The sequence below is a fragment of the Pseudocercospora fijiensis genome (assembly GCF_000340215.1).
Source record: "Pseudocercospora fijiensis CIRAD86 unplaced genomic scaffold MYCFIscaffold_2, whole genome shotgun sequence".
Classification (NCBI taxonomy): domain Eukaryota; kingdom Fungi; phylum Ascomycota; class Dothideomycetes; order Mycosphaerellales; family Mycosphaerellaceae; genus Pseudocercospora; species Pseudocercospora fijiensis.
The window spans coordinates 2,354,626-2,375,927 of record NW_006921533.1 but is presented as its reverse complement, the minus strand read 5'-3'; the positions used below and the strand labels follow the sequence as shown (position 1 = coordinate 2,375,927).

General features: G+C 46.1%; 7 protein-coding genes across 7 annotated transcripts; 3 read left to right on the top strand and 4 right to left on the bottom strand.

The window, feature by feature from the left end:
- Positions 1–2,666: 2,666 nt before the first annotated feature.
- Positions 2,667–4,814, bottom strand: MYCFIDRAFT_186251 (uncharacterized protein; the record flags this gene model as incomplete). The annotated part of the gene is made up of 3 exons (XM_007925074.1): positions 2,667–2,701; positions 3,216–4,593; positions 4,644–4,814. The coding sequence occupies 3 exons, from the start codon at positions 4,812–4,814 to the stop codon at positions 2,667–2,669; spliced, it is 1,584 nt and encodes a 527-aa protein (XP_007923265.1).
- A 250-nt stretch (positions 4,815–5,064) lies between these two features.
- On the top strand, positions 5,065–6,104 carry MYCFIDRAFT_171645 (uncharacterized protein; the record flags this gene model as incomplete). Its single annotated transcript, XM_007925073.1, has 9 exons — positions 5,065–5,086; positions 5,113–5,168; positions 5,209–5,223; positions 5,257–5,462; positions 5,492–5,572; positions 5,612–5,664; positions 5,701–5,795; positions 5,825–5,855; positions 5,884–6,104. 9 exons carry the CDS (start codon positions 5,065–5,067, stop codon positions 6,102–6,104), a joined length of 780 nt encoding a protein of 259 aa, XP_007923264.1.
- Positions 6,105–6,937: 833 nt separating this feature from the next.
- MYCFIDRAFT_213984 (uncharacterized protein) lies at positions 6,938–8,859 on the top strand (the record flags this gene model as incomplete). The annotated part of the gene is made up of 1 exon (XM_007925072.1): positions 6,938–8,859. One exon carries the CDS (start codon positions 6,938–6,940, stop codon positions 8,195–8,197), a length of 1,260 nt encoding a protein of 419 aa, XP_007923263.1. The 3' UTR covers positions 8,198–8,859.
- MYCFIDRAFT_82510 (uncharacterized protein) lies at positions 8,423–11,161 on the bottom strand (the record flags this gene model as incomplete). Its single annotated transcript, XM_007924658.1, has 3 exons — positions 8,423–9,478; positions 9,674–10,307; positions 11,070–11,161. The coding sequence occupies 3 exons, from the start codon at positions 11,159–11,161 to the stop codon at positions 8,423–8,425; spliced, it is 1,782 nt and encodes a 593-aa protein (XP_007922849.1).
- Positions 11,162–11,260: 99 nt separating this feature from the next.
- MYCFIDRAFT_186249 (uncharacterized protein) lies at positions 11,261–11,859 on the bottom strand (the record flags this gene model as incomplete). The annotated part of the gene is made up of 3 exons (XM_007925071.1): positions 11,261–11,425; positions 11,482–11,667; positions 11,725–11,859. 3 exons carry the CDS (start codon positions 11,857–11,859, stop codon positions 11,261–11,263), a joined length of 486 nt encoding a protein of 161 aa, XP_007923262.1.
- Positions 11,860–12,959: 1,100 nt separating this feature from the next.
- Positions 12,960–14,069, bottom strand: MYCFIDRAFT_171641 (uncharacterized protein; the record flags this gene model as incomplete). The annotated part of the gene is made up of 10 exons (XM_007925070.1): positions 12,960–12,999; positions 13,032–13,200; positions 13,240–13,272; positions 13,315–13,386; positions 13,422–13,587; positions 13,617–13,691; positions 13,731–13,828; positions 13,870–13,895; positions 13,943–14,002; positions 14,029–14,069. The coding sequence occupies 10 exons, from the start codon at positions 14,067–14,069 to the stop codon at positions 12,960–12,962; spliced, it is 780 nt and encodes a 259-aa protein (XP_007923261.1).
- A 30-nt stretch (positions 14,070–14,099) lies between these two features.
- MYCFIDRAFT_171640 (uncharacterized protein) lies at positions 14,100–14,666 on the top strand (the record flags this gene model as incomplete). Its single annotated transcript, XM_007925069.1, has 1 exon — positions 14,100–14,666. One exon carries the CDS (start codon positions 14,100–14,102, stop codon positions 14,664–14,666), a length of 567 nt encoding a protein of 188 aa, XP_007923260.1.
- Positions 14,667–21,302: the final 6,636 nt, after the last annotated feature.

Here is a 21,302-nt window from a genome sequence, read left to right as displayed (position 1 = left end):
TCGTTTAGTAATAGCGGCGAGGGTACTGTTCCTAGTGTCCTTAAACTCGATCTTGCTACTATACTTCTTCTCTAGAAGACTCCTAAGTTAAGGCAGCTTCGGAGCTCTGCGATCCTACTCGAAGTTAATCTTATCGCCGGTATCGGTATAGTAGAACCGACTATTTACTTATATAACGAGCTTCCTCTTAAGAAGCTCTTTCTAGATAGGGTAGTCTAATTGAATATGTTTAAAACCGCCGTATATCTAGCACTTGCTATCTAAGTTAGAATAGATCTTTCGTATAGTATAGACGTTAACTAAAGGGGCCTTAGGGTAGTTAGGATCGGAAATCTAGTAGACCGGTAGTATATCCTTTAGTGTACTAGTATTAATAACCTCCCTAACTCGCTATAGTGCTTTCGTATTAAGGTTGAGCTAGGCTAGGGATTTAGCCAAGTCCGCAACGTCCTAAGAATGCTTAGTAATAGTAGGAGTTACGGTACTAGGACCACTTTGCGATTTAGGAAGAAACTTAGGCCCTCTAGTTCCCGAGGCATCGTTCCTTACCTAGGCTAGGTTATTCCGGTCCTCGCCGTAAATAAACTTCTTTACGTTAGCGGAGCTGTTAATATCGTCCTTAATAGCCTCTAGGACCTCTTTATACTTCCTAAAGGTCTCGGGATTAGCTTCGCTAAGCTTGTAGCGACGGAAGACACGCTTAGCCGTAGACTACGGCAACCCTTTAAGGAGTAGCCTCGTTCTCTAAGAATTCTCGAGGTCCTACTAGTCGATGCCGTCCGCTAACTTAACAAACTCGCGGACGTACTCCTTTAGGTCGTTATCTTCGGTGCGCCTCTCTATATAGAGGTTCTTAAGCTACGTACGACTGCCTTTAATGCGACGGCTATCGCGATCCCGATACTCCCTTATAAAGGCCTGCTTAAAGACCTCCTAGTCGGTATTAGACTTATCGTCCTTTTCTAGGTAGCTAACTAGGGTCCTAAGGGTTCGGTAAAGCTTAGTAATAGTAGTCCTCGTAAGGGACCGGACCTTGTACTAGTCCGACTCCTCTTCGAGTCCGTACTCGGCTAAGTTGTCCTTAAAGCGTTCTACGTGCGCCGTAGCGTTCTACCCTTCGAATAAAGGGTTCCTACTACTTCCCGGCTCTAGCGGGCGACGCCTGTTCTAACGGAGAAGGTTAGTTTGCCCTTAAATTATCTTTATAACGACATTATAGAGGGCCTCGGGCGTAGAAGGCTCGATAGCCCCTAGTTCGATAGCGCTTATAACAACTAGTCGTCGCCTAATTTCTTCGTTAATAGGGTCCGGTAGGTTATTAGATTCCGAAGATTCCGCTAATTCGTAATGCTCGCTTTCGCTAGAGCTTATTCGATTGTTATAAAGTAGTTAAAACGAAATAATTTGAAATGTAATGCTATAGGAAAGTGTTTTTAGTATATGTTATAGGTTTGGTTTGTTTCGATATTGCTATACGAGAAAATGGTATGCTAGGCTGTTTTCTTCTAATGTTACCCCCGGGGTAGTATTAGAATTTAGCCTCCTAGGGGTCGCCTAGACACCCCTAGGAGCTTTAATTTAGTAAATTTAGATAAAAGCCGCTCGGAGGAAGGAACTGCAATCTCTATTTATACCTAGATCCTAGAAACTAGCTACTTTACTAACTATTGTTATCTTCTTTAGCTAGGCGGGGAGGGCGGGGACCTTCTTTTTCTAGTAGAAGGCTAAGCACTGTCCGAACGAGGCAGCGAATCCCGAAGCAATCTACCCGGTCGATAGGGGAACTATCTAGGCATCCGACCTATAATCTAGAAATTGCTATCGTATAGATAGTCTTAGCAAACCAAGCAAGGCCGATAGGTAATTAGTCTATCTCCTCCTTAGGCGGGCGGTAGCTTATCTTGAGCAAGCGGTGCTAAATAGGTCTTCGACCCGGAGCCGAGTCCTTAGAAGCTAGCTATAGTTATAGACTAGGCCCTAAGCTGTAATAGTCCTAAGGGTTTGTAGCTTTTCGGGGTTAAAGCGATGCCCTCGTTAAGAGGTTTCTCTACTTATCGTAACGGCCCCTTAAGATACTTCGGTATCGTCCGTATTATAGGCTCTTATCGTACCCTCGCTTCGGTTATAGCTATTCGTACCTAGAGACTACCTTTAACATACCCGAACCTGTTAGATATAAAGAGATAGCCCTACCTTCGGCTCTAATAAAGGACGGAAACTAATACTACTACTACTACTTATAGTAATAGTATAGGCTACCGAGGGTAATATAACCTATAGCAATATAGGCAGCTATATTTAGCAAGATAGGATAACGAGACTGTCGCTTAGGCTAATAACTAGAGCCCTACAATATAGGCATTATAGAAGTGTAATATAAACAATGTGCTATACGAGGTTAATGCCCTATCTATAATATAGAAGGAGGCCTCTTATATAGGCTTAAAACTAGCCTATAGGTGTAGGGCCGGTTACTAGCTAATATTAGATAATATTAAAGTTTACCGGTATTCTCCGCTAATAGCCTTAGATTCCCTAAAGAAAGGGAGGATTGCTATACGACCTACCTATATCCTCTTTTTTAAGAACCGAGTACTAATACTATAGTATCCGTAGCCTAGTAAGTAGTAGATTTTAACTTAATATAGGTATAATTGCTTCTTCTATTAGATAAAACAGCAGTCGTAGGCTAGAGGCTCTTCTATAGGGTATAATAATACTGCCGAAACCTTAATAGAGGGTATATATCTAGCGTTCTAGCAGAGAGATAGAACGCAGAATTGCAACGTGCAAGGGAGCCTCGTTCGACAACAGCTGGCCTAGGCTCGACTATACAGCCTTGCGGAAGACTCCTCACCTTATCCAAATGCACGTCCCAAAGTTCCTGCGCCTGCTCTCGTGTCAACGCCCAATACCTCTCCCTATAATTCCAAACATTCGACCTCTCCGACTGACTGAACACCGATCGTCCCGAAAAAAAAAACTCGTTGCCACATTCGCCGGCCCTAAAATCGTAGCCCCGATTGATTTATGGGATGGATGAAGGGGCGGGTGGATTTTTCAGGAAGGCGCTGCGATTGAGAGTGACGAATCAGATCAGCAAACTGGGCTTGTTATCGAGCACTTCCTCTCCAACGCAGGTTCTGGAACCATTACGTCGGTCTTATCGCTTCGAAGAACATGCTCAGTCACCAAGTCCTGATCAAGAGAATGACCTTTGATGAAGCAAAATGCAATGATTAGTCCTAGTCCACTGATGCCACAAAGCGTTGCGAACAGCATTCGGAATGACCAGGCGATTGCCCCGATGATGCTCTCCTTAAGGGTGAGGTCTGTCATAGTCTTGAGAATGTAGACTGCAACCTCGCCGCTCTTCGCGATTTCCGCGGGAATACCGAGATCCGCAAGTCGCTTTGCGAAGAAATTGGTCCAGATAGTGCCTCCAAGAGCGACTCCTAAGCAGAGACCAAGACTGCGCATGAAGCTGTACATTGCGCTCGCATGAGTAGCATCTTTCTGTTGACATGCTGCTTGCGATGCAACTGAATGAGCGATGAACAAGATCCCTTGGCCTAAGCCTGCAATGATGAAGAGGACGACCCAGACAGCAGTATGAGTGTGGACGTTCAAGAGAGTGAGGAGACCGAGACTCAACGTTGTCATGGTCCATCCAATCCATGTGGCCCAGCGATAGGAACCGACACGTGTGATGAAAGGACCAACAATGCCGCTCGTTGGAACACAGACTGCTGAGAAGGCTAGCAGATAGGTTCCGGCTTCCAGAGGTGTGTAGAGTTTGACCGAGAGCAAGTACAGGCACAGGAAGTAGAGTTCGCTGAAGAGCGTGAGACCCTGCAGTACTGTACAGAAGTATATGGCGATTGCCGACCAAGTCGAGAAAAGCGATGTTCGAAGAAACGTCGTTGTTGCGAGGTATTTCTCGTGAAGACCAGTGCCACACACGACGACGATTCCGCCGATCAATGGGATGAGCGTAGCGGCCGATGTCCAGGAATATTGCGAGCCGCCCCAGGTGAGACCGACAAGAGTTGCCGTCATGCCGGCGACGAAAGAAGTCGAGCCGATCCAGTCTACCGAGCTCAACTTCTCGCCAAGAGTGGACACGGGCTTTTGATACTTGAGCACGAAAGGAATCACGATGAGTCCGATGCCGCAGAATGGCAAATTGATGTAGAACAGCCAGCGCCAAGTTGTGGCCTTGACCAAGACGCCGCCGATGATGGGTGCGATGTTGAAGCCAATAGAAACGACCAGCTGCTGGATGCTGATGAATTTGGGACGAGCTCTGAGGGGGATCAGATCAGAGATGATGATCAGATTGACGCTGAGGATCCCCCCGCCGCCAATTCCCTGAATTGTTCTACCGGCCAGCATCGCAGCAACATTGTTGGCTGCGCAGCAGATGATGGAGCCGATGGTGAAGAGCGCGAGTGCTGAGAAGATCACTGAGCGGCGACCGAAGATGTCGGCTAAGGCGGCCATGAGGGGTTGAACAACAGCGTTGGCGAGGAGATATGAGGCTGCGATCCAGAAAGTTTCGACGGAATCTGCATGGAGTGCTTGCGCGACAGTCTGCGATGCGATTAGTACTGACCGGAAGAATGGACTCGGGCTGAGCATACTGGTAAGGTAGCTGTGAGTATCGTCATGTCCAAGCTTATCGCAAACAGGACACATATCTGGCCGAGGACGATGAGCTTGATCTGCTTTGATGGTTTCCATCCTGGCGATATATCTGACTTTGCGTTTGGGCGCGCAGCCTCGAGCGAGCTTACTGACACCGCACTCGACATAGTGAAGTTGGACAGATGTTTCTCGTCAGTGGTCGAAGTCGTCCCTGAAGTCATGACTGATGCATGTTTCTCGTCCGTGCGCGCTATCATTCTGTGGAGAGCTGAGTGCAGGAACATGTGAGAATTGAAGTGCGAGCGAACATGTGAACAAGCTCTTCTTGGACGAGGCGGCAATTCCTCCGTCTCGCATTACTTAAAGGGCGCTGGGAGCCTACGTACTTATCGAACATACCTTGAGCACTGCCGCGACATGCACGCCACAAGATTGAGGAGTCATGGTGTGCCGTCGGAGTGTAAGGAGCCATCTTGCGTGGGTCACTGTTCACGACAAGTATCCAACGTTCGAAGTCTAGCGTGATGGGCTAGAACTGGTATTCTGAGGCTTGTCTCGTAGGGCTGGCAGGCTGGTGTGAGCTTGTCCGCATTTCGACTGCAACAAGAGCCGCAGTCGATCAAGTCGCCGATAATCGTGCAGCATGGCTTGGAGGCTGCTTGTACATATGAAGGTGCTCAGCTGAGAAAGACATTGGTGGCTGCACCTGTACCCAAAGCTCACTCGCTAGCAGTGTGGCTGCAGCACCAAGTGGGCTCCCACGTTTTTGGCAAACGTGGCACGCAAGGCACACATGCTGCTGTTTCATGCTCATTGTCACTGGATGTTGCGTTGCTGGATTGAGCATCGTGGATTCCGCGCCAAATGCTGATGCTTTCAAAGCCTGCTTCAGGAGATCGGGAGCATACTGCTATGAAAGGCTCATGTAATGTACAAGGGAGGTCTTCTCTTCTTAGTCTTCAAGACAGGTCATTCATGACCATCAGGCCGTGGCCTCATCCTCCCCAGTCGACTTGAGTGACATTCGAACTTCGCACACGGTGTTTTGATGAGAGGTGCTTGCGTATGCGTGGCTTTCGGCGGTCTCGACCAGTGCAGGCCTCGGAGTTCTAGCTTGGCGACCAGTGTTTAGCAGCGAGGCGAAGCTGGTGTGGTAGCAGTGCGGGTGCGGTCGGAGTACGATGGAGGAGAGCAGAGTAGATTGATGAGTGAGAAGTGAAGCAGGCCATCGCCAAGGCCGAGATGATGCCGATGCCGATGGCAGTCCAAACTCAATCTTGCAGTCCATATTCTATACTCTAGAATACAGATCCAACTCCCTCCAACTTCAGAATTTCGTCAATCAATGCACACTCCAACATGCGAATGACCTCGGGAATAGCCGCCGGCACTCACGCACATGTGCGGCGCAGAGCAGGGAAAGGAAAAGGCTGAGAGAAGAGCTGGAAGCGCCTTGATATTGTAGAACTAGGGATAACGGCGCTTCTGCATGTGCACATTGGAGTTCGCGTCAGCACTGACTGCTGCACTTGTTACAGAAGTAGGGGAAGAAACCAGTCCATTATCAACTACTGTACGGCTCGAGTCAAATCCACCTTCTCTTCGACAATACCAGAGTATCGCCACGGACACCTGGTCGAGTTGATGCAAAGGAAGGTTGGGCCAATATCGACAGGAGAGCGACTTGTCTCCATGAATATGACAGTATACCATCACCATCACCATCAGCTTGCGGGAAAGGGAAAACTTGCGCGCCATCACCACCGCCTTGAGAAACAACGAACAGGCTTTCCGCTGACACGGCTTTCCGCTCCGGTGCCTGAGGCATGGCATGGCATCTGCGTCCGGCTACGACTGCTGCGCTGCGCCGGCCGAGGGCGTAATCATTTGGTGCAAAGAGTGGTACGACTATGTATGCTTCTCGATCTATGTACCTACCACAGTCTATCTACTATCCAAACGATATATTGTCGTCGTTCCGAGAAGGAAGCAGCAGACGCAGATGCCTCCCCTCAGCAATCGTTATACGCACGCAAGGCCGCGCAGTGGTATGCCTACAGCAGGTATAGATCTCTGCGGGGTGTATTGGAACCGTTCGCAGACCGTCCGCCATTTCGGGAAGGAGCTTTACCTATCGCGCTCACAAGGCTCAAATAATGCTCCTCTAAAAAAGCTTGGGTAGCACTGCCGAGGCCTGGCAACGAACATAACTTATATAGGTGATCGACTTTTCCAATCTCCTGATGGCCGTGAAACTGCTTCATTCGCTGCAAGCACAGGCAGGTCCATGATGAAGACTCAGGCATTTGCTTCATTGGCGGTGCTGGGGTTGGCATCAGGCTATTCACCGTCAGATATTCGAACAGATCCATTGACTCGCGGGCCATCTTTGGAGATTGTGCATTACTTTGGTGGGCAATGGCCGACTGGCATTGCGGTGTCTTCGACCGGCAGAAAGTTCGCGTGCTACCCTGCGGGTCTGGATATTCTCAACACCTACAATGGTCTCAATGGCGATATTGTCCAGGTGCAAGAGTTGACTAGCATCGATGGCGAGACGCCGTACCCGAATGTTACGTACAATCAGAGCCCGGGCGGCGCGATCAATCGCTTGAGTGTTCCGGCAGTCACTAAAGGCGATCCAAATCACCTGCTCGGCGTCCAGTCGGTCATCATCGATTCCAAGGATACCCTATGGATTCTCGACACAGGGCGAGTACAAGACTTGTCAAATGCGCAATCGCCAATGCTTCCCGCTACTGTGCCCGGAGGACCTAAACTCGTTAACATCGACATTACTACGAACAAGATCATCAAGACCATCATTTTCAACACAGATCTTGTCAAGCCAACGTCGTACCTGAACGATGTTCGCATCGACAACGCGAAGAATGCAGCCTACATCACCGACTCCTCCCTGGAAGGCGACAACGCGATCATCTACGTCGATCTGCCTAGCGGCAAAGGTACTCGCTCGCCATTCAAAGAGACCAAAGCTATCTACGGCACAGTGCCTTTCGTCTACGGCGAGCCAATGTATCAAGTTGCGAGCGCCACTCAAGCTCTCCATCCAGGCTACATCACCTTTGGCTCCGATGGCATCGCAATCTCACCCGACATGGATACTTTATACTTTTCTGTCATCGCCGGTAGATTCCTCTACTCTGTGCCCACAGCCGCATTGCGCGACACAAGTTCCGGCGCTTTCGATCGTGCACAAGCACAAGTCAAGAACCTTGGCGAGAAAGGAATCAGCGATGGTATGGAGACGGATTCGAATGGTGTTGTCTATGCGGGAAATGTCGAGCAGGATGCCATTTCGATGTACAACCCTGCTACAACGTATGCGACAGAGTTTGTGAGGGATCCGAGAATCAATTGGGTTGATACTATGAGTATTGCGAGCGACGGGTATCTGTACTTCACTGTCAATCAGTTGAACTACTTGAATGCGATATATCCCGGTCAAGGATTGCCATTGCAAGACAGGAGGAAGAAGCCATATGTGGCGTTCAGAGTGAAGCTCCCGAATGGTGGTACCAAAATCTAGGTGCACTTGTGTAGGAAAAGAAGAGGCTTTCTGGCATCCAAGTCATCCCCTTTATGCCTCTTGCCTCGTGCGAGAAGTTGTCGTTGCATGCGCACTCGTACATACGTGTACATTGATGTTGAGGGTAGGAGGTCATCACGATACTTGAAACCAGGTAGCATCATCTGGTTACAAGTACACTGTGTGACCGAAATGCTTCGTCTTCGCAGAGCTCACGCTTTCAATTTAGCCCATTATCACTTGCCAGCTCTTCTCGTGCATAATATCAAGCCAATGTGCATTCGTATCTGCTCGATATGATTCGCCCTCCCGCGGGTCCGCTCTCTGCCACACCTCTTTCACGATGTCCAGCATCGCAGACATCGGCCGCTGCGGATATCTTCTTGACATGACAGTGAGCCGCTGCTCTACGACGTAACGAGCCTCCAGGACTGCATCATGGATCTCAGTATTTGAATGTTCGTTGTCGGGCATTTTAAGTTGACTGCCAGCCACAACGGCGATGAGAGGTAGAAGCTTGCAAGCACCAGAATCAATGTGTATGCCTTTGATCGTATCAATCACATGGACGGCGATGTTCGCAAGCATTGAATCCAGCTCATCCTGATAAGCTGTATTCGCAGAGAGCGAGGGATGGTTCAGATCCTCTAGAACTGTGCCATCTCGCACTCTGGTCAACAGCAGTGTTGGATTGCTTCGGTAAATCTCCAGCAGCGCAATATGTCGGTATGCCTCGGCCATCGCAATTAGATCCGACTTTGCTGTCTTTGGGTCATTATAGTCAACCAGATCGTCAGGTTGAGGAATCTCGATCGCATAGAGTGCATTCTCTAGTATTGCAGTCCATTCTTCGTCAATCTTGGTTACGAAGCCCTTCTTGTCACGACGTCGTAGAACTCTTCCAACCTCTGCAAGAATATAGATCGACTCACTTGCCAGACCGGTCCAAGAGTGCGGCGTTCGTGGCGGTGGCTTTGGCGGTATATGTAACTCCGGTGATTTGATACCAGAAAAAGGCAGCATTGGAACAGGATCGACGAAGCTGGCTAGCATTTCCCAGTAGATCAACGCGTCTAGGATGAACTCGTCGTTGGGACCACATTCCTTCTGCAGCTTGATCTGGACCAGACTTCTGGCAATGCAGAGATATTGCAACCCAAGCCCAGAGGAATTATTCCACGAACACGAAAGTCCCAGCAGAAGTAGATTTAGCAGCACCGAGTCTGCCGTCGTCTTGCCTGCCCGAAGAGATGGCAGATCATGTTGAAGAGATTTCCATGCCTGAGATCGCTTAGCAATTCCCATGGCCGCCATATGTGGATAGAAATTTGCTAAGTGTGACCCTGCCATGGCTTGAATAGTAAGATTTGTGGTTTTGTCCTTTTCAAATTGATCCATTACCCATGTCCGGAGGGGGTTCATTTCGGAGTCAAAGCAAGCGAAAATTGCGCAAACGTGATCAAAGTAATAGCTTACCAAGTCTTGGTCGGAAAAGCCAGGGACTTTGCCTGGTACAGCCATGCGATAGAAAGTTTGAAGCAGTCCTGCCGAACTTGAAGAAGTGTTTGCATCAGCAGGAGCGATAGCTTTGGGCTTGCCGTTTTCTCCCTTGCCGCTGTCAGTCTGCACTGTTGATAAGATGGAAGACAGGTCGATTGCGGAGTCTGCTGAATTATCTCCCCAAAAGTCACCAGCCAGGAATGCGTTGCCGACCTGCACATCTGACCAGGACGGTGAAATCAAGTCGGGCGCCATGAATGAATGGCCAAGATCCTCGAAGCCATATGGCTCAGTCGTCGACCAACTCACTTCTGCGGCTTCTGCGCTCGCTGGCAGTCTGGTGCTTTGCAGTGGCCCGCTGCTGCTGGGCAAGCCCGGACTTTCAGACGGCGAGGTGCCATTGTGATCATGCTGATGTGAGGCTCCAGTCGTCTCGGGACCGGTCTTCGCTCGCTTCTTGGGTCGATCGGCATACACCTCGTGCTTGTTGGACCATCTCAGCTGTTTGGCATAGCCTGGACACTCGGCGCCCTGAGCACTGCAGATCTTGCATCGCGGCTTGGTCTCATCGCATTTGATGTGTTTGGTCTTGCATCGATGGCAGCCGTTCCTGGATTTGGAGGGTTTTGACCGAGATTGCGTGGATGGCATCGGATATCAGGAGATGTTGTTGTGGCGGTCAAAGATGGGATGGCAAGATTTCTCACGCGAGCGCTGGCCAGAGGCTCCCGTGGCCCCGCCCCACTCACGACTAGAACTACCCCAACACAGCGGGATTCAGCTACCGAAAACGGGCTGCGTATTCTAGTCGAGGCCAACCGCCAACGATGCGAATGCAGTATTGCGCACACCGCCTGTGATTACGAATAACAACTTGATTCGGTCTGGGATCCTTGCCAATCACGGGCCGTGAATCCATAGAACTACCACGCGGTCATACAAACATGCCACGAAACTCTTCGATACAAGCGCAATAACGAGGGCAGCTAGAGACGAGGAGAGCCATTGTTCCAACCGCAGATGCCCATCTCCGAACGACATCGTCCAGATTCCCTTGGGTGCAAACGGTCGTGTTGCAGATGCGAGAACACTCTCTGTCGTTCGACATCCTCGCCCGCGAACTCACAGATGCCGAATTTCCATCTCCCTGACGAAGGTCCGTGATAGTATTCAGAGTCTGTGGCAGAGAACAGTTTCGACGGGTCAGATGCGGAAGAGTCCGGCAGTACACTCTAACGGCAGGTCAACCTTGTATCAAGTAGTATTTTCGATCTTTGGAACGAAACTTTGGTATAGCCCACTATAGGTGAGTAGCCGAAGATCCAGTAATGTCGATTGCAACTGAGTTGAACGTTTCCCGTAGGACACTGACAGTGCTTGGAAAACTTGGTGTACGAGGTCTGCTCCTCGAACACTAGGCGGATAGGGGAGATAGTATCCGTTCGAGTAGATGGAACGATTCATGTCGGGATTTTATTGTTAAAATACACTCGGGCAAATCGGCCAAACACCATACATCTACTCGACCAAACCACACACTCGGCCAAACCATATATACATCACTCATTTTTTACCGCAAGGATGCTTTGTCTCCTGTGCCTGCTTTAATTCTTTCCCGCAACTTGGGCTGCCGTCGCAGTGGTTACAGCATTCGTTGCCATTTTTGTCGGTATACGTGTTCATGTATGCGCCACCTTGGGCCTTGCACGCCGCAACTAGGTTATTCAGCTATATAGCAAGTTAGCCTAGTATAAAGGCGGCTATCAATTGTGAACATTACTTACGGAGCAACTAGGTTTTCCCCCCTTGCAAGTCAGCTTATAGCCAGCACCACAGGTGCTACCTTCGCAACCACCACTAGGACTACTTTTGGGTGATCCTGGTGAGCCTGGAGCGCCAGAAGGAGATTTGGACGGAGCTTTGGGTGCGCCTGGACCGCCAGACGGAGAGGGTGCCTTAAAATATTGGTTCTTTTGGAAAGGCGTTAGCTGTAATTCGAAGAACAAATAGGAGTGCAGTCTTCATACTTCTCCACGAATTCTGAACTTGTATCTTGGTGATACATGAGGGTCCATCGCACTCATTCGAAAGCCATTCATACCCTCCATGGCGGAGGCAAGACATGAGAGAGCGGTAATTGCAGCAAAAATAATGGACTTCATTGTGAGAGCAGCGAGTGAAGAAAGCTAAGATAGCGAATGAGGGATAGAGAATGAAGGATGGAGCAGTGAGTGAAGAGTGCTAAGATAGGGGATGAAAGATAGAAAATTTACAATAAAACTATGCTCGACTCACATGACTGTCCAACCTGGGGACTGAATAAAAAGCTTGAACTCAATTCAGGCACAATCTGCTTCTGGTTTTAGATGAAACCGTACTCGCGAGACCCTTTCACAGGGTATAGATGATACACTGCGATAAAGTACCGTACAGGCAGGTACTGCCTGAGGGTTGCCGAGCGAAGCGAGACCTGAGCGGAATAACAGTCAGAAGTTGTCGCTGCATCGTTTTAGACGCATAGTATAAGAATGTCGCAATGTCGTCGTCGTCGCTGCAGTGTTGTTTGTCGCAATATCGTCGTCGATGTAGCGGGTTGCGAGGTAGCAAGGCAGAAGTCACGTAGGGGGGACATTTTGATTTCTTCCAATCAGAGGCCGAGCTAGATTTGTATGAGCGCATCTTCAGACTAAACCCCCGGCGAACACTTTGTACGTAACGCAACCACTTCTAACTGTTATTCCGCTTAGCTCGTAAACAGACAATACCTCCGCATCCTCGTCGCAAGCTCCTCGAATGCTTCGGCTTATGCCTGTTTACTTCGCTTCGCTCGGATTAAGCGAGATAGCGGACGGGGGTAGTCCCCGTAAACGGCAGCTAGCTTAAAAGCGTTAGACGTGATCTTTTTAAAGGTACGGATAATTCCTTTAGGCAGTACGCTAGCTTTGACTAGTTAGATCCCGTTTTTAGGGATTACCGCCGTCCGCTATCTCGCTTAATCGCAGTATAGAACCGAAAGTTTAGAAGAGGGTATACAACCCCTTTTAAGAACCGAATGCTAGCGTCCGCCGCCCGAGTAGAAGATTCAAGCATAATCTGCTTCTCCTATTAGATAAAACAGCGTTCGTAGGGATTGGAGGCTCTTCCTTAGGGTATACTAATAATACTGCCGGAACTTTGTTAGAAGAGGGTGTACGGTAGTTGTCCCAAACTGCTACAACTACTAGGAACAAGCTCTTGGCTGGCAAGTTTAATTTGAAGCTTATCAGCTATGGAGTAGACCTAGCAAATACTGTATTGGGATCCTAGGTAGTCTGTAGCACTGTCGTAGCAGAACATACATACACCTAAAGAACCTACTCTTCGATGATTCATCGCATACCCCCTCGAGAGACCTGTAGGAAGATTCAGATTCTCAGGCAGTAGGTCGCATAGTATATGGACTTTTGAATATTCTAATACCACAAAGGTGTTTCGCTGATGAGTCAGCGTCGTGATCGATTTGACTTCAAGTGTTCATCTTGCTCATGAACGCGTTCTTCCACCAGAATAATGCCCGAACTCCGGCCCATCGACGCCTACGCATCACCGGAATTGACGAGCTCGCTGTCCGAATTCACAAGCTGAGCTGGACGACGTCGGGCAGGCTCGTTCGTTGGTGAGCATGAACGCGTCCAGATACCACGCGTCCGCTAGGTTGCGGTATCAAGAGCTAGGAAAGGATGACATAGTGGGCTGAAGTCTGTAGAGAATGATACATGGTTCAATCTGCTGAACAGGAATACTGCAATAGGTTCCACGAGTTGACAGGATATGATGCATGTTCGCAAAAGCAACGGGCAAGAGGAGTTCGCATTAGAGCCGTGAACGGCAACGAAGTCCTCCCATGCGGGCTACAACCTGTCGAAGAAGCGAGCGTCACGTCGAAGAAAGCTGGGAGGCTCGCTTGATGGAAGACCTGCAGAAGGCGGCGCGTATGTGTCGAGGAAGCGCCTGACTGTGCCGCATATTGCACCTTGGGTCGTCTCCTTTAAACCTTTTTGGCTTGGCCTACGGCAAGCAGCAGGTTGCGGCATGCGTGTTTTGAGTCATAGAACACTGATTCTCCGACACAGTTACCCGCAAGAACCATTTCTACGCTGTCCGCGTTCATGCGAAGCAGTTTGATACAGCACTAACGCAGCTTTCCGCAAGACATACCCTAGGCATTCTTTTTGATGATAAGACAGTTCTTGAACAGCTCTGCACATATCTACTAGGTTGACGACTCTCCAGGCTTTCGATGGGCCTTCGATGTGAGATATCAGCCTCCAAATATCCAGTCTGCTTGACACTTCTGTGCTTGGCCGTTTGGACCCTTCTCATAGTCATCCATTTGCTCGCGACATTTCCTCGCGTCGTCAACATGCAGCGCTCCTCTCCAAACACGAGAGGGATCGCAGTCAAGCGATCGCGATCACCAACACTAACAATCCCGCCACGACACCCGCCCGACGTCGGTAGCAGCGGCAGTAAACGAAGAAAAAGAGATGATACCACAACTGCTGCTGCAGATCGACTGTCCGATCTTCAGCTGAACACGGATTCAGATTGCTTAGCAAATATGTTCGTCAAACCTGGCAAGATACCCGCTGGAGGCAGGCCACAGCTCGCAGCCTATCATCCGACTTTCGGACAGATTGAGTCAAAGGTCGGCGCGATGTGCCTTGGGTTTGGTAGGAGATACACGGATACCAAAATGCTTGACTATACTGGCGACGCTCTCGATGGCACAGCGGGCGAAATTGCAAAGTACATCAATCCTGCCGATCATTACCGTCCTATCAAGCCTATTCCTCTTGTTGGCTCAAGGAATGTTGGCAAATCTCTTCTAACCACATGTCTGATGGATGAAGTTGGTGCTGCAATCATCAGCGCACTCGATCGGGGCACGAGCACTATCACGGAATACCACTGCCTACTGCCTTACTAGAAAAAGCGGTATCCTCGCCTAGCCTTGACCGCGATCTTATTTATAGCTATAGTTACGACTTTGTTCCGAGGTAGTTCGCGCTCCTTTCCGTACTAATTCTGGTCCTATACGGAAGCGTTTACGCGATCGTAGATCGCCGTACGGTAGAAGTAATCGGGCGTAGGCGGTAGTATACAAAGTAGTAGTAGAGAATGTTTCGATCGGTTCCCTTATATTATATTCTAGCGAGATACTTCCTCCCTCCTCCTCTCTAGTTAAATATAATAAGGATATTCTTAGAGCTAGTAAGTTTACTTATAAGGTCTAGCGAAGAGTACGAAATTCCTAGCTCTAAGCTATTACTTTATCGCGCGCTACCGTAAGTTATCGCCGCTATAATTCCTATACTAGGCTTTACTACTAATATATCGTATTCTTTTAGTTTTAGTACGTAGTATTTCTTTTTAATTTCTACTAGTTAGCGGCCGAGCTAGAGCCTAGATCTTATTAGAAAGTTATTAGGAAATAGGTCTATAGTAACGTATAGAATGCCCTCTACTAGTCGAGATAGTAGATAGTAGGAATTAAAGTTACTAAGTAACTAAACCGTACCTTTCTAGAAATAGGGTAGAGTATTTACTATTAACTAGATATAGGGCCCCGTACGGCTAGTATATCTACTATATCGGCTACCGAGCTTCTCTAGTTATATAAGAAGGGTTATATTAGTAGGTAGATAGGGTAGTAGTGAATTAGTATAGTATTCGATAAGGATCTAGGAGGAGAGAGAGGAAGGCAGGCTAGTTAGCCTAACGCTAAGCGCTAAGTCCTGCCTAAGGTACTAAGACCCTAGCTTTACTCGGCCTAATTATATACTAATTATATATAGCCTCTTTAGCCCTAATATACGCTTCCCTTCTAAAGGCCGCGCCCTCGTAGCCTTCTATATTCCAATCTCGGCCTCTATTGCTACTAACTTAGCAAATCTAATAAGCTGCTTAGTCCGCGCTAAATTAAACACTTAACTACCTAATTATATAACTATATTAAACCTTACCTTCTAACGCAATATCTAACTCTAACTACGCTATCCCTATATATAATAAACTATAAAGTAATATATATCTATAAGAATTAAGGACTATCGACTAATTATAATACAAGCGCGCCTTCCCTACTATAATAGGTAGGCGTACGAGGTATTATAGCACTGCCTCCGTTCTAAGTAATATCGTACCGAGTTCTTTGCGTCTACTCTTAAAAGACCTAGCAATGTCCGCTCCGAGGGTTATTCTTATTATTACGAGGGCTATTATTTACTATCGTAGTTTTACTAGCTCTAATTAGTTAGGTTTAGCAGCCTTTAATTGTTAATCTTATCTTATCTTTTTAAAAACGCAGTTCGTCTAGTTTCTATAAGTAAAGGCTATTATAAGTGTAATAGTTAAGGTTCGCCTCGCTTAAAGGGTCGGAAAGATCGAGGAGTAACCTATTATCCGCAAAATCGACCCTAGCTAGCTTAGCTCTATATTTTTGCCCTTAGTTAGTCTATTAGTCGCTTAATCTTTTAGTCTCTAAGTCCTTCGAACGGCTCGCCCTTTTTAACCTAGTGTCTTAGCCTTAGGCTATAGTATAGGTAAGGTTGTTCTCGTAGGTATAGCGACAATAGTAGGTAATGTTAATAATAGCGGCGCTAGCCGTCTTAGCGCTAACTTTACCTTACTTCTAACTTCTTTCTTCGACTAATAACACACTCCGTAACACTGTTACTAATATAGCCGCGCCGGCCGCTAGCATACTACTAGCTCGTAGCGTAACGCTATTATTACTATTATTATTTACGCGCGCGCCGCCTTCGCCGACCGCTTAGGCCTCGAGGCCTTATTAGGATAACAGAATAAGAGGGAGACCTAAATACTAGGAGAAGGGCCTTATAGGGCGTATTAGTAAAAGGTAGAGCCCTTAAAAGAGCGTGCGATTAGTTAACGCGTTATAGCGCGTTTGTTAACACTCGGTACGCGTTTACTATAGTAGTATAGTCTTATTGTCCTAGTTTGCCGGCCTCTAATTAGTTAGCTAATAGTACCCCGGAGGTAGTATTATTCCTAGGCGACATTATAGGCCCTTAGCCTTCTTCTTGTTCTTTATACTAGTCTAATACTCGTCTAACAACTTAGCTATATCCTTAAAAGCGGCTTTAGCTTCCTATAAGTCCTATTTAGGTAAATAGCCTTGCTACCTTAATAGGTATTCCTTTTTGCTTTGCCTAGTTCGGTACTTTAGGATACGTTCTATAGACTATAGCTCTTCGCCGTCGGCTAGTATCTCTTTATGTTTAGTAGGGGCTTCTTTAGGGCCTCCGCGGTAGTAGTATAGTTTAAAGAGGGAGATATAGAAGGTATTATAGATAGTATAATAAGGTAGAAGCTACAACTAGTAGGCCTATATGCCCTTAGCCTCTCGAATACGGAATAGGCTAATATATCTTAGTACGAGCTTAGGCCTTGTTTTGCTATTAGGTAATATATATTTGCGGATGCGGAGGCTCTTAGTACTTAGTATAACTATATCGCCTTGCTTAAAGGTTATTAGCGTATAGTGTTTATTATAGTAGACCTTCTAATAGGCCTAGGCCTTTGCTAGTTTGTTAGCTATCTTAGCGTGAATTTCTCGTATCTTTTAGACCCTCTTAATAGCTGCTAGTGTCTTAGGGGTTAGTACTTGATACGCTTCCCTTTCCTTACGCTCGGCCTCGAGCGATAAGGGGTCTTATAGTATAGCAGCGTTCTAGCCTATTATAGCGAAATAAGGTAATACCTTAGTAGATAAGTAGATACTATTATTGTATACGAATTCGGCTAGTTATAGGAGGTTAACCTAGTTATTAGGGTTCTTATTAATATAGCTGCGCAGGTACTGCTATAGCGTAGCATTTTGCCTCTTAGTCTAGCTATCTGTTTATAGATAGAACGCTATAGACAGGCGATGCTTAAGTCTTAGCTATAGGCATATCTTACTCTAATAGTAAGACGTAAATATCGACCCTCGGTCGGAGACTATCTCCTTAGGGGTTCCCTAATAGCTATAGAAGATATTATTCTATAGTAACTTAGCTAGGTTAATAGCTGTCTAATCCTTCCGAGTAGGGATATAGCGAGCACCCTTAGTAAATCGGTCTATAACGACTAGTATAGCGTTAAAGACGTCTCTACTTCCTCTCCGTTTAGTAGGAGGAAGACCTATAATAAAATCTATTATAAGCTCTGCGAAAGGCTTCTTTAGAATAGGAAGTAAAGACAACTCGCTAAATAGTAAGTGCTTTAGTGCTTTAACTCGCTAGCAAACTGTATAGGTCTGTATATATTCCTTTATATACCGCTTACTATTTAGCTAGTAGTATATACGCGATAGAAGCTCGTACGACCTCTCTATATTATAGTAACTAGCGAGCTTACTATTATAGTGCCTCTTTAAAAGCTCTTGTTTAATCGATTGCTTAGCGGGGATATAGTATCTGCCCTTAAACTTTAAGTAGCCCTTATCGTCGATCGACTAACTATTATTACTCTTGCTAGATCGAGTCGCCCGTCTACTTATAAGCCTATTAATACGCTCGACAGCAAAGGCGTCCCTCTGCTAAGTACGCAACAGCTTATCTATAAACGATTAACTATCCCTACCCGTAAGGTTATTTAATAGCATCCTTACTATCGAACGAGGTACGTATTATATGCATCTAATAGTACTAGTAGCCGGAACTACTGCAACCTCTTCTATAGTGCTATCGCTATAGATAGCAATATCTTTAATCGAGTCGTTATAGCTCGAGCGATCTACGTCCTTTCTTTTAATATATACTAGAAGAACGACAACTCCGCTATAGTATTTGTTGCCGCCGCGGGGTCCGGAAGTCCGCTTATCCTATACTTGCCTTACTACGAGGTCTATAGCAATCTTATACTATAGGATTAGAAACAATAAATTAATAGATTAGGTTTCGCTATCGTAATTAGGTCGCCTCGATAGGCTATTAGTAGGGTTGCTTACGCCTAGCTAATATAGTATACCAAAATCAAACCTAGCGAGGTAGACGGCCTATCTAGCCTGTCGTCCTATAACCCTAGTAACCTTAGTAATGCTACGGAGGTTGTTATAGTCTATATAGACCTATATTATATATTAAGCCCTATCGAGGTAGTGCCTCTAATGCTTAAAGGCTTCGATAATAGCTAAGAGCTCTTACTCGTAGGTCTCGTAGCGGCGCTTAGCGTTAATTATTTTCCTTAAGAAGAAGGTAATCGGGTACTAATAATAGTCTTTGTCCGACTGCTAAGATATAATAGCCGAGATAGCAAACTATAAAGCGTTAGTCTTAATGCGGATTAGTTTGCTTAGTACGAAATAGTATAATAAGGGGACTTTAGTAAAGCGTTGCCTTAAACTGTTAAAAGCGGCTTATGCTTTGTTAGTCTATTTAAACTCTCTAGTTAGGTTAGCCTTAGTTTTAGTAAGCTTAGTTAGTAGCATTATATGCCTTAAATAGCCCTTAATAAACCGACGATAGAAGTTAGCGAAGCTAAGGAACGACTATAGCTCCTTAATTAACGTAGGAACAGGCTATTTAGTAATAGTCTTAATCCAATTAGGATTAGCCTTAATACCCTTAGTTAATACGAGGAAGCTAAGGAAGGCTACTATTACGGATCTGATTAGTTAGAGTCCTTATATAATCTTAGAGCGACGCTAAGACTAGCGGGCTAAGCTGTCGCTCTATCTTACTAGGAGCGATAGGAGCGGTCGAGAGCGATAGCGTCGCTTACGTCGCTTACGACTATAGACAAGATATCTCCTTTGTATTTAGGAACGCCGAGATACTCTTATAGTTCGAGGCGTTCAACTTATGTTACCTACTTACTAATTAGAATTACCTTTGTACTAATTATTCTGTCTCTGCCTCCCGCTTATATTAGCCTCTCTAAAGAAGCCTCGGCTTACACGTAATAAGAAGTTACCTAACGATCTATCGCGAGTAACCGTAACACTTTAAACGCCCTTAGGATAAGTGCCTTATTACAAGTCGGAAGGGGAACTCCCGCCCCTAGCGAGATAGGCAGTACTCGACGTACTACCTCTAGTATTAGCAATATACTAGGAACCTATACTAGAAACGATTCTCTTAAGATCGGAAAGCTAGACTTTTATTACGGCGACCGAGACAAGTTCGATACCTAGATTAACTAGATAGATATATATTTTATATTTAACTAGGTTTAAGACAACTTAAAGCTAGTCTTCGCAATAACGTTTATACGAGGTAGGGCTTAGTATTAGGTTAAACTATTTCTTAGGACCTATCTAGATAGCAACGGGACCGATAATTCGGATAGAATCTTCGCAAGCTACGAATATCTTAAGCGTACGATAAAGAAGGTCTTTAGATCTTCTAACGAGGTTGCTACTACAGTTAGGGTTATCTAACACTTAACTTAGAAGGGGTTATATACCGATTACGCCGCTAAATTTTAGGAATACGCCTAACTTACGGATTAGGACGACGAAGCTCTTATAATAATATATCGGCGAGGTCTTAAGGACAGCGTTAAGGACGAGCTTATACGTAATAGTAGAAAAATAGATAATATAGGAACGTTAGTTAAAGTTACGATCGATCTCGACGATAGGCTCTATAAACGAGCTTTAGAACGACGCTACGATTCTAAGACTTCTAGAAAAGCTAGTTATACTCCTAGATACGACAATAGACGAAACTATAGTACCTACGACAAACTAAAGGGAAACAATTACTATAGCGCGCAACTAATAGAGCTAGACGCTACCTAGAAGGGTCGAGTATTTAAAGGAAGAAAAAGCAAGAGTTCGCCTAAGAAAGTAGGAAGATTAACTTACTATATATATAGCAAGGAAGGCTATATAGTACGGAACTATCGCGGCAAGAATATAGTACGACGCGAACAGTTTAATATAATATAACGAAAGGACTCGGGTAGAGAAGGCTACTAAATAGTAGTAGAGCTATACTCTACTAATAGTACGCTGAGGACCTACGTAGAGGTCGTAAAGAAAGAGCTACGACAAATCTATATAATAGCACGACGATAAGAACCTATATATAGAACCCTTTACTAGAGATTCTATTACGACGACTAATACTAAATTTATTATTCTGCTAAGATAGATATAGGATTTTTCCCTTAGATTAGGCGACTCGTACGAGAAGATACGAAATCCTAGGTAGAAGAAGAAACGATTAATAAATCTTGCTTAGATGCCGACGATAAAGAGAACCGAGATCCGGAAGCTTTATTCCCTCCCGGGGAGGAGTTAGGAGCTATCCTAGAAGTACTAAAGTCCCTTTAGTAAGAGGAGGAATAGTAAGAAGATTTAGAGGAAAGTCTAGATACCGAGGAAGAGACTACGGATAAAGAAAGTAAAGACGAATTCGGGATTAACGACGATACGATCCTTATGTTTATAATAGATATACCTATAGCAGTACGAATAATCGCCTTAGATCTAGTACGTAAATACGAGGAAATGTTTCCGAAGGTTAACGGATAACGGAGGGTTAATCCTATCTAATTTGATTATTTCTAGATAAGCTTATAGGCAAAATTCTAGAATTACCCCCGGATACCT